General features: G+C 62.3%; 1 protein-coding gene across 1 annotated transcript; it reads left to right on the top strand.

Annotated features, from left to right (window-relative positions):
- The first annotated feature begins 4,731 nt into the window (after nucleotides 1-4,731).
- PSMB5 (proteasome 20S subunit beta 5) lies at nucleotides 4,732-8,664 on the top strand. The gene is made up of 3 exons (XM_044986242.1): nucleotides 4,732-4,960; nucleotides 6,251-6,557; nucleotides 8,254-8,664. Exons 1-3 carry the CDS (start codon nucleotides 4,757-4,759, stop codon nucleotides 8,553-8,555), a joined length of 813 nt encoding a protein of 270 aa, XP_044842177.1. The 5' UTR covers nucleotides 4,732-4,756; the 3' UTR covers nucleotides 8,556-8,664.
- The last annotated feature ends 3,245 nt before the right edge of the window (nucleotides 8,665-11,909 follow it).

Raw genomic sequence — 11,909 nt, 5'->3', positions numbered from 1 at the left:
TTTAGTATATCACATTTTGCTGATGTATCCAAACACTTTGTATTCTAAGTTGAACAAAACAAATATCTGCATTTTAATCCAACACTGCTGCTTGATTTTAAATCAGACCATCCCATAAAAATATTAAACACATCAATTTTGGCCACAAGACAACACCACAAGACAGAACATAGAACACAAAACACAATTTTTACTGTGCCAGCAAATCATGGTACGTTGAATGCTGTTCAGCCGGCATCAGTGTTCTCTGATTATCTGAAAGACAAAACAGAAGTCTACCTCTTCTGGGCAGGCAATCATTACTAAAAATATACAAATACTCTTGTTGATTTTAGGCAAAACAAGGGAATTACCCCATATTAATTAGATAATTTGCATTAATACAGATGCTTGCTGGCTCACTTTTTACTTGTAACTCCTGCTTGTAAACACTGAAAGAAAACATCAGCACTCACAGTGCTCTTAGAGCCTAATACAATTTTAATTACATAGCACGGTATACATTCTTCAGCTAATTTAACAAAATTGTTCATAGCCAAATGATTGCAATCTAATAATTTCTTTGCCTGAATTTATTTACAAACATTTCAAAGACACCAAGAACTTTTTACTTTAGTACATTTACAAAATTCAACTGCTGTTCCCTCCAGCAACTATAGAGTTAACTTTTCACTGTGCCTTAAATCACATGCTTGTCCTTTCAACAACCACTTACCAACTCAGATCACCATGCCAAATATTCTTCTAAGTATTTGAACCCCTATGTGTATACTTACTTACTCCGTTCTTGTTTTTTTTTCACTACACCCTAAAAGTTTCCAACCTGTTCTCCAAGCTCTCTGTCTGTTGCCGGGCCGCCTGGGCCCGATCCTTTTTTTTTTTTTTTTTCTGAACCGTTTCTTTCCATGGGTACCAACGTATTGCACTACCAGTTAGCTAGGAGGGTGGGCTTTTTAAGTAGCCCCCACCCTTCTGGTCCTTTCCCTAAAACATTTCTACTCACAAAACTACTCGAGTCCTCCCCTGTGAGGCTTGCCACCTGGGCAAAACACATGGCCCACTGGCGTTGAACTATTTAATTTCCTCTTGTAGCAAACACACTGCTGTTACAACATATGCTGAGCACAAATGGTTAAATTTTAACAAGTCCCTGAAGGACTGGTACTTGCTTAGCCAGGGCTTCCTTTTCTAACTGGAAATCCTGTCTCAAGGCCTGCAACTTGCCCTGGCGCAGGTTTGAGTTGCCGCCTGGTTCATGTTCCATGCTCTTAATTGCTCAATTCTAGTTATCAAGTACACATCTCGTCCCTTTTCTCCAACTACTCTATTGCCCAGTCCTGCTACGACTGGGGGTAGATCCACCTGCCACCCTTCCGGTCAACCAGGGTGGAGAGAAAAATGCTAAACCCCTCTCCAGTTCTCAGACTTACTGCAGCTGAGAGTAGGCTCACCTTTAATCATGCAATCCTCAACATATAACACTAACAGTACCAAACAAAAGAAACACAAAATAACAAAGGTAAAACAGATAGATGGTGTAAATTCTATAGGGCTCCCCTATTCTCAATTGCTCACCAAACTGTGACAAATCTGTTACCAATTTATCTACTGCAGGACGTTGGGGAAACACACCATATAATCAAATTTTAAAGCTTAATTAAAAATAATAAAACAACAATGAAGAGTGTTGGGAACGCTCCCACATTACGCAGGAAGACCATGAATACTTTAACCCTTAAGCCACTTTAATACTCACACATGTCCAAACTGGCCACATCTGTATAACGTTCAGAGAAGGGGAATAGGCAGACGGGAGATTATCCTGTATACAGCTTGTCCAGAATTTCCAACATGCTTCTGCTCTTGGGAGAGCTGTTTTTTACACCCTGGAATCTCCTGCAGTGTCTCTTTTAGAGAGTTCAGTTCAGATTCCAGCCCGTGGCTTCTCCAGTTTCACCAAGGCAAGCTGAATTTCAAATTAACCCGTTCCTAGACAAATTGCTCACACTGTGTCAGAGGCTTTCTTTGGTGATTAAAAGCTCCTTTGAGATATATGATCTTATCTAGATTGAAGGTACCTTCTAATGGGCATTGTTTAGATAGATTTTCACGCGTGTAAAGATTCCAATTCTTTAAATACCTGCAGGTTTTAAGACCATAATGTACGTACATGTAACATGCTGGGGTACCCTTAGGGGGTGAGGTGGAATATTTAGACTGTCCCTCCCCCATTTTCCACACACACACACACCAAGGCCATTATTTCCTATTACCACGATGCATCATATCTTGCTGCACAGTCAATAAATTCAGATGGCGTGAACCCAAGAGAGACAGACGTCCCCACAGACAGTCTTCCTCCCAGTGTGGCTCTGGGGCATATGCTGGGGGATTTTTACAAGAGCTCTCCATACAGCTTTAAACATACAGCTCCAAAAGCTACCTGGTTCCAGAAATCTTCTTTCAATCTTTAAGTATTAGAGACAATGGGGCGTCCCCCAGGCACTTACTGCCAAATTGTTCCATTTTGTAAGGGGACTCTAACCCCTCTTCCCCGCGTCAAGGTAAAGGGACTCTAACCCCCACCTCCCGCGTCGAGCGCTCACTTACCTCTCCAGGGGACTCGAACACCTGGACTGGGACTCAAACCCAGGCTGGGACTCTAACCCAGACTACTTGGATCCTGTGCAAACCTGGACTGGGACTCTAACCCAGACCTAAGTTGTCAGGGACTCTAACCCCGACAATCTGCACTGGGACTCTAACCCAGGCAACCTTAACCCTACTCAACGGGTAGGTGGATGTTGCTGGATTTCTACGAGCTTCAGCTGGTTCACAGAACTCGCCTTATCGCCGACGCAGAGATCAGATTACCAGGCAAGGCTCCTCTAAATCAGAGGATGCGCGCTGCGTTGCCTCAAAGTCTGATCCCCCGCCGGAGAGTCAGACAAAGTCCCGGCGGAGTCGCCAAAGATGTCGGGGACTCGAACCCCAACAGCGAAGTTCGTTGTCTGACCGCAGAGAGACCAGGCAACACCAGCAAGGTCCGATCAAAAGTTCTTTATTGATAAGTGCACGTATCAGTAAAGAACAGCTCGTATCCGAAAAGAACCAGCAGCCCTCTTTACAGCTTAGTATTAGCTTATATAGACAGTTTTATTACGTCATAGATCATTCACTAGAGCAATCCACCCCCTTTGTCTAACAACTAGAAATTAGACACCTTTTAATATATACGCATGCCTAGTCTCTACAATATTGAATTGTTAATATCTCAACAAGCGCCAAAGGTTAGGAATGTGAGGGAGTTAAAAACACACCGAACACTAAACCAGGGAGTTAGTCAGAACTGTGAGATGCTTGTGTTTCTTATCGGTCCTTCAAACACTGTGTCTTAACACAACACAGCTGGCATCAGCCCCCTCACTTATCTTGCTCTTTCCCAGGGCTTTGTGAGACAATTCTGCCTGTCAGTATTTCACTCTGGGTTTTCCCAGAAACCTCTGCTAGCCTGATTTTAGTCAGGTTGGCACAACTGGTTTTGTGCTACATCTTTATTCAGGCCTAACACCCCCCCTCTGGGCGGCCCTGTGTTGCACCCCCACCTCTCCACGAAGGGTTGAGGGAGTTGCATGCTCTGGGGGGAAGGGGAGTTGCACACAGAGCCAGTAGCTTGCACATTCACTGGGCATTTGCAGCTCCCAAGGGGATCTGCACATTGCATGCACACAGAGGGGTTTGCACACTCACGGGGCTTGCATTCATTGGCAAAGGGGTTGCGCAATGAAAGAGGGCGTTGCACACTCACAAAGGGATTGCACGCACCCATTTGCAACAGGGGCTTGCACACTCAAGGGGGCTTGCGTACTCATTTGGCAAGTTGCACGCTCCCAAATGATTTCCACACTCACCAAGGGGGATTTGCACGCTCCTGGGGGGTTGCACGCTCACATGATGGGATGCACAAACACGGCGAAGGGGGAGTTGTGCACGGGCAAAGAGGGGGGTTGCACACTCACAAAGGGGCTTTGCACATGGAGGGGTCTCACACTGGCCCCCACTGGCTGTGCTCAAGTGAGTGTGCGGGGAGGTTTGCACTAGGGTGGCTGGTGTTTGACAGGAAAACCTGCTGGTTGGGCCGCTAAGAGTCTGGCTGGCGTCGCAGCGCCCGGCCCAGGGACCCCTCCGTCCCAGCCCGGAGCAGGCGCTGGAGGAGGGGCGGCGCGCGCGGCTCCAGCCCGCTCCTTTTCCAGGGCCAGTCATGCCCCTAGTAAAGATGGCCGCCCCTCCCCATGTGTTAGACGGGAGCGAGAGAGTGCCCATAACCAAGATGGCCGCTGAGGGGGTCTGTCACGTGATCTTCACTGCCCACGGAAAAGATGGCGGACCGCCGCTTTTCTCAAGTAGTGAAGCCGCCTTGCCTTTTTCCAAGATGGCCGCCACGCAGAGCTTTACGCTGCCGAACTCCATGAGTGACATAGATAGTGAAGCCTGCTCGCCTTCACGGCGCCAGCGCTGCCCACACCGAACATGGCTGCCGAGAAGATCGGCCAAGGCGCCGCCGAGTCACGCTCTGCCCTCACCCAAGATGGTGCCCATGCTCCATACATCTGATAAGAGGTGAAGTCACAGAACCCTTCCGTCCAACATGGCGGTCACGGCGCCGCCGAGTCACGCTGTGCCCTCACCCAAGATGGCGGCCGGCCTTACATATAGAGCAGTGCGAGGCCACGCCCCCATCCTGCCCTCACCCAAGATGGCGCTGGCCAGCCTGCTGCCCCCGGAGCTGCCCGTCAACCGGCCCGGCTTCTTCGGGCTGGCGGGACGCTGCGAGCTCCAGGCCCCCGGACTCCGCCCGGCCCCGGGCCCGCCCGCCTTGGCCCCGCCCGCCTGGGGGCTCCCGGCCGCGGGGGACGCCGGGATCGAGCTGCTGCACGGGACCACCACGCTGGCCTTCAAGGTGGGCGGGGCCGGGGAGGGAGGGAGACCGACCCCGCTAGGGGCGGGGCCAAGCCAGGGGGCGGGGCTAGGGAGGGAGACCCCCAACCCCAGGGGGGGGGCGGAGAGGGAGACCCCCCCGCTAAGGGCAGGGCCAGCCCAGGGGCGGGGCTAGAGAGAGCCCCCCCTGGGTGGGAGCAGGTCAGGGGGCGTGGCTACTCAGGGAGGACCCCCCCAGGGGCGGGGCTAGAGCTGGCGACCCCCCCATAGGAGGAGGGGGCTGGGGACAGACTCCCGTGGGGGGGGGGGGGAGTGAGGGGGCGACCCCCGGACGTGGTGCAGCCCAGCCTGCAGCGGAGTCCGCGTGGGGGGCACAGTGATCTGGGGGGTGTCTCTGGTGCGGGAGTGGGGCTGCCATCCTGTGGGGGCTGTGCCCCAGCTTGGTGCCCCCTAACCCCCCCCTCCCCTAGTTCCAGGAGGGCGTGGGGGGGACACCGTGCTCCGGGGGGGCTGTGCCCCAGCTTGGTGCTCCCTAACCCCCCCCTCCTCTAGTTCCAGGAGGGCGTGGGGGGCGGTGGAGGGCACCGTGCTCGGGGGGGCGGTGCCCCAGCTCGGTGCCCTGTGACCCCCCCCTCTCCCAGTTCCAGGGGGGTGTGGGGGGGCGGTGCCCCAGCTCGGCGCCCTGTGACCCCCCCTCCCCTAGTTCCAGGGGGGCATGGGGGGGGTGGGGGGCACCGTGCTCGGGGGGGCTGTGCCCCAGCTTGGCGCCCTGTGACCCCCCCTCCCCTAGTTCCAGGGGGGTGTGGGGGGGCACTGTGCTCAGGGGGGGCTGTGCCCCAGCTCGGTGCCCTGTGACCCCCCCTCCCCTAGTTCCAGGAGGGCATGGGGGGGGCGGCGGGGGGCACCGTGCTCTGGGGGGCTGTGCCCCAGCTCGGCGCCCTGTGACCCCCCCTCCCCTAGTTCCAGGAGGGCGCGGGGGGCACCGTGCTCCGGGGAGGCTGTGCCCCAGCTCAGCGCCCTGTGACCCCCCCCTCCCCTAGTTCCAGGTGGGCGTGGGGGGGGCGGCGGGGGGCACCGTGCTCGGGGGGGGCTGTGCCCCAGCTCGGCGCCCTGTGACCCCCCCTCCCCTAGTTCCAGGAGGGCATGGGGGGGGCGGCGGGGGGCACCGTGCTCTGGGGGGCTGTGCCCCAGCTCGGCGCCCTGTGACCCCCCCTCCCCTAGTTCCAGGCGGGCGTGGGGGGGGCGGCGGGGGGCACCGTGCTCGGGGGGGGCCGTACCCCAGCTCGGCGCCCTGTGACCCCCCCTCCCCCAGTTCCAGGGGGGCGTGGTGGTGGCTGCGGACTCCCGGGCCACGGCCGGCTCCTACGTGGCCTCGCAGACGGTGCAGAAGGTGATTGAGATCAACCCCTACCTGCTGGGCACCATGGCGGGCGGCGCCGCCGACTGCAGCTTCTGGGAGCGGCTGCTGGCCCGGCAGTGCCGCATCTACCAGCTGCGCAACAAGGAGCGGATCTCGGTGGCCGCCGCCTCCAAGCTGCTGGCCAACATGGTGTATCAGTACAAGGGGCTGGGCCTGCACATGGGCACCATGATCTGCGGCTGGGACAAGCGGGGCCCAGGTGAGGGCACCCCCCCCGTGTCTCCCCAGACTCCCCGGGGGGCCCCGAGCACCCAGCCCCCTCCCCCCGGGGGCCTGGAGCCCCCCCGTGTCTCCCCAGCCCCCCCGGGGGGCCCCGAGCACCCAGCCCCCTCCCCCCGGGGGCCCGGAGCCCCCCCGTGTCTCCCCCGCCCCCCCGGGGGGCCCCGAGCACCCAGCCCCCTCCCCCCGGGGGCCTGGAGCCCCCCCGTGTCTCCCCAGCCCCCCCGGGGGGCCCCGCGCCCCCGCCCCCCGCCCCCCGGGGGCCCGGAGCCCCCCCCGTGTCTCCCTGCCTCCCGGGGGGCCCCGAGCACCCAGCCCCCTCCCCCCGGGGGCCTGGAGCCCCCCCCGTGTCTCCCCAGCCCCCCCTGGGGCCCCCGAGCACCCAGCCCCCTCCCTGTGTCTCCCCAGCCTCCCCATGTCTCCCCAGCCCCCCGGGGGGCCCCGAGCACCCAGCCCTCTCCCCCCGGGGGCCCGGAGCCCCCCCGTGTCTCCCCAGCCCCCCCGGGGGGCCCCGAGCACCCAGCCCCCTCCCCCCGGGGGCCCGGAGCCCCCCCCCGTGTCTCCCTAGCCCCCCCGGGGGGCCCCGAGCACCCAGCCCTCTCCCCCCGGGGGCCTGGAGCCCCCCCCGTGTCTCCCCAGCCCCCCCGGGGGGCCCCGAGCACCCAGCCCCCTCCCCCCGGGGGCCCGGAGCCCCCCCCGGGTCTCCCTAGCCCCCCCGGGGGCCCCGAGCACCCAGCCCTCTCCCCCCGGGGGCCTGGGGCCCCCCCCGTGTCTCCCCAGCCCCCCCGGGGGCCCCCGAGCCCCCCGCCCCCTCCCTGTGTCTCCCCAGCCTCCCCATGTCTCCCCAGCCCCCCCGGGGGCCCCCGGGGACCCAGCCCCCGCCCTGTGTCTCCCCAGCCCCCCCTGGGGCCCCCGAGCCCCCTGCCCCCCCCCTGGGGCGCCCCAGGCGGCCCTGGGGCCCCCGAGCACCCAGCCCCCTCCCTGTGTCTCCCCAGCCCCCCCTGGGGCCCCCGAGCACCCAGCCCCCTCCCTGTGTCTCCCCAGCCCCTCCCCACCCCGGGGGGCCCTGAGCACCCAGCCTCCTCCCTGTGTCTCCCCTGCCCCTCCCCACCCGGGGGGGCCCCGAGCACCCCGCCGCCGCCCGGTGTCACCCCCGCCCCGCCCCCCCCGGGGGGGCCCCGAGCACCCAGCCTCCTCCCTGTGTCTCCCCAGCCCCCCCGGGGGGCCCTGAGCACCCAGCCCCCTCCCCCCCCGGGGGCCCCCAAGCACCCAGCCCCCTCCCTGTGTCTCCCCAGCCCCCCCAGGGGCCCCGAGCACCCAGCCCCCTCCCTGTGTCTCCCCAGCCCCCTCCCTGTGTCTCCCCAGCCCCCCCGGGGGCCCCGAGCACCCAGCCCCCTCCCTGTGTCTCCCCAGCCCCCTCCCTGTGTCTCCCCAGCCCCCCCGGGGGGCCCCGAGCACCCAGCCCCTCCCTGTGTCTCTCCAGTCCCCTCCCTCCCCAACTCCTTGTCCCCGCATTCACCGACCCCAACCTTCCCCCGTGGGACTTGGGGTGATCCCCTTATCCACCCCTTCCAGGGGCCCCTCATTGGCACATCCCCCCTTGGGCTGCACTTTGGGGGGAGGGGTTACACGTGCAGTGCCCCTGTCCCCTGCAGTGACCCCCCCTCTCTCCTCAGGCCTGTACTACGTGGACAGCGAGGGGAACCGCCTCTCGGGCACGGCGTTCTCCGTGGGCTCGGGCTCGGTGTACGCCTACGGGGTGCTGGACCGTGGCTACGCGCCCGCCATGCCGGCCGAGGAGGCCTACGACCTGGCCCGCCGCGCCATCTACCAGGCCACCTACCGCGATGCCTACTCCGGGGGCCAGGTCAACCTGTACCACGTGCAGCGGGACGGCTGGGTCCGCGTCTCCACCGACGACGTGGCGCAGCTGCACGCCCAGTACCGCGGGGACCCGCAGGGGGACGGGGCTGCCTGAGCGGGGGCTTCCCCGTGGGTTACAAAGGAAGGGGCGTGGCTGGGCTGACTGCCCGTGGCAGGGGGCGTGGCCCCCGCTGGTTCCCTATAAAGCTTGGTTCTGCCCCACAGCTGGAGAGTGTCGTCATTTGGGGGGGGAGGGGCAGTCCTAGCCTGGTCCGCCAGTGAGCTCAGCCTGTGCCACCCACTCCCTGGGCATCAGCCCGCCCCGGCTCGGGGGTGGGGCAGGCTGGGGGCCGGGAGCAGTGCTCTGACCTGGAGTTCTTTGCCCTCCCAGGAAGGCTGGGGGAGGCACAGGGAGCATCACCGATGGGGGCAGTCAGGATCTGCAGTGCCAAGGTACCCCCCAGCACCGGTGCCTGGTTGTACCCGCTTTACTGCCTGAGGGGCTGCCCCTGCCAGCTGTAAATCCCCACCTGACCCCTGCCCAGCGCTGGCCTCCAGGGAGTACTGCGGCACTGCCCAGTGGGCCCCAGTTTAATGCCTCGTGCCAAGGCTCAGTGCCAGCCGGGGACGAGCACCGAGTCTCTGCCAGTGCAGCTGTTCCCGAGGGTAAAAGCTGGCTGCGTGGGGGACCTCACTGGGGCATCGGCCACCAGCTGGACGCGTTTTCTCATTTGCCTGCCAGAGGCTGGCCAGTAATGCTTGACCCCACAGCTGGGGGAGTGGGAACTGAGGATGGGTTGGGCCCGGTGTGACCTGCAGCATGGGGCGAGCTGGGCATGAGCCACGGCTGCAGCTGTGAGTACAGCCGGGAGTGAGTGTCCCACCCACCGCTGGGGAGGTGAATGCAGCCGGGAGTGAGTGTCCCAGCCAGTGCTGGGGTGTGCGTACAGGCGTATGGGTACAGCCGGGAGCGAATGGGCCAGCCAGCGCTGGGGGTGTGAGTACAGGCGTATGGGTACAGCTGGGAGTGAGTGTCCCAGCCGGGGCTGGCGTATGGGTACAGCCGGAAGCGAGTGTCCCAGCCGGGGCTGGGGTTGTGAGTACAGGCGTATGGGTACAGCCAGGAATGAGTGTCCCAGCCGGGGCTGGGGGTGTGAGTACAGGCGTATGGGTACAGCCGGGAGCGAGTGTCCCAGCCGGGGCTGGGGGTGTGAGTACAGGCGTATGGGTACAGCCGGGAGCGAGTGTCCCAGCCAGGGCTGGGGGTGAGTGTACAGGTGTATGGGTACAGCCGGGAGCGAGTGTCCCAGCCGGGGCTGGGGGTGTGAGTACAGGCGTATGGGTACAGCCAGGAGTGAGTGTCCCAGCCGGGGCTGGCATATGGGTACAACTGGCAGCGAGTGTCCCAGCCGGGGCTGGGCGTGTGAGTACAGGCGTATGGGTACAGCCAGGAGTGAGTGTCCCAGCCGGGGCTGGGGGTGAGTGTACAGGCGTATGGGTACAGCCGGGAGTGAGTGTCCCAGCTGGCGCTGGGGGTGAGTGTACAGGCGTATGGGTACAGCTGGGAGTGAGTGTCCCAGCCGGGGCTGGCGTATGGGTACAGCTGGAAGCGAGTGTCCCAGCCGGGGCTGGGGGTGTGAGTACAGGTGTATGGGTACAGCCGGGAGCGAGTGTCCCAGCCGGGGCTGGGGGTGTGAGTACAGGCGTATGGGTACAGCCAGGAGTGAGTGTCCCAGCCGGGGCTGGGGGTGAGTGTACAGGCGTATGGGTACAGCTGGCAGCGAGTGTCCCAGCTGGCGCTGGGGGTGAGTGTACAGGCGTATGGGTACAGCTGGCAGCGAGTGTCCCAGCCGGGGCTGGGTGTGAGTGTACAGGCGTATGGGTACAGCTGGCAGCGAGTGTCCCAGCCGGGGCTGGGGGTGAGTGTACAGGCATATGGGTACAGCTGGCAGCGAGTGTCCCAGCTGGCGCTGGGGGTGAGTGTACAGGCGTATGGGTACAGCTGGCAGCGAGTGTCCCAGCTGGCGCTGGGGGTGAGTGTACAGGCGTATGGGTACAGCTGGCAGCGAGTGTCCCAGCTGGCGCTGGGGGTGAGTGTACAGGCGTATGGGTACAGCTGGCAGCGAGTGTCCCAGCTGGCGCTGGGGGTGTGAGTACAGGCGTATGGGTACAGCCAGGAGTGAGTGTCCCAGCCGGGGCTGGGGGTGTGAGTACAGGCGTATGGGTACAGCTGGCAGCGAGTGTCCCAGCTGGCGCTGGGGGTGAGTGTACAGGCGTATGGGTACAGCTGGCAGCGAGTGTCCCAGCTGGCGCTGGGGGTGTGAGTACAGGCGTATGGGTACAGCCAGGAGTGAGTGTCCCAGCCGGGGCTGGGGGTGTGAGTACAGGCATATGGGTACAGCTGGCAGCGAGTGTCCCAGCTGGCGCTTGGGGTGACTGTACAGGCGTATGGGTACAGCTGGCAGCGAGTGTCCCAGCTGGCGCTGGGGGTGTGAGTACAGGCGTATGGGTACAGCTGGCAGCGAGTGTCCCAGCTGGTGCTGGGGGTGTGAGTACAGGCGTATGGGTACAGCCAGGAGTGAGTGTCCCAGCCGGGGCTGGGGGTGTGAGTACAGGCGTATGGGTACAGCTGGCAGCGAGTGTCCCAGCTGGCGCTGGGGGTGACTGTACAGGCGTATGGGTACAGCTGGCAGCGAGTGTCCCAGCTGGCGCTGGGGGTGTGAGGACAGGCGTATGGGTACAGCTGGCAGCGAGTGTCCCAGCTGGCGCTGGGGGTGTGAGGACAGGCGTATGGGTACAGCCAGGAGTGAGTGTCCCAGCTGGCCCTGGGGGTGAGTGTACAGGCGTATGGGTACAGCTGACAGTGAGTGTCCCAGCCGGGGCTGGGGGTGAGTGTACAGGCGTATGGGTACAGCTGGCAGCGAGTGTCCCAGCCGGGGCTGGGGGTGTGAGTACAGGCGTATGGGTACAGCTGGCAGCGAGTGTCCCAGCTGGCGCTGGGGGTGTGAGTACAGGCGTATGGGTACAGCCAGGAGTGAGTGTCCCAGCCGGGGCTGGGGGTGTGAGTACAGGCGTATGGGTACAGCTGGCAGCGAGTGTCCCAGCTGGCGCTGGGGGTGTGAGGACAGGCGTATGGGTACAGCCAGGAGTGAGTGTCCCCGCCGGCACAGACAGGACACGGGGCTGCAAGGTGAAACCGCACCATGAGGACGTCAGTTGGAACCGGCAGTTTTGTGCAGTGGGGGACCTGGGCACAGCCCACCCCGGAGTTGGCACCATCCACCCGGATCTTCGCCTGCGGTGCCGAGGTGGCTGTGTCAGCAGCCCCCCAGGGGGGAGCAGAGAACCCAGGAGTCCGGCTCCCAGCTCTGCCAACCACTGGACCCTACTCCCTTCCCAGAGCCAGGGAGAGAACCCAGGAGTCCTAGCTCCCAGCCGCACCCCCTGCTGTAACCACTAGACCCCACTC

The sequence above is a fragment of the Mauremys mutica genome, chromosome 13 (assembly GCF_020497125.1).
Source record: "Mauremys mutica isolate MM-2020 ecotype Southern chromosome 13, ASM2049712v1, whole genome shotgun sequence".
Taxonomy (NCBI): domain Eukaryota; kingdom Metazoa; phylum Chordata; order Testudines; family Geoemydidae; genus Mauremys; species Mauremys mutica.
The sequence above is the reverse complement of the archived record's forward strand: the minus strand, read 5'-3'. Positions and strand labels throughout refer to the sequence as shown.

What these genes read in the sequence shown, in the direction of transcription:
- PSMB5 (XM_044986242.1), top strand. Translation starts at nt 4,757, where the DNA reads ATGGCGCTGGCCAGCCTGCTGCCCCCGGAGCTGCCCGTCAACCGGCCC. An exon ending in CCACCACGCTGGCCTTCAAG is followed by an intron (nt 4,961 to 6,250) that starts GTGGGCGGGGCC and finishes CCCCTCCCCCAG; the next exon opens with TTCCAGGGGGGCGTGGTGGT. An exon ending in CTGGGACAAGCGGGGCCCAG is followed by an intron (nt 6,558 to 8,253) that starts GTGAGGGCACCC and finishes CTCTCTCCTCAG; the next exon opens with GCCTGTACTACGTGGACAGC.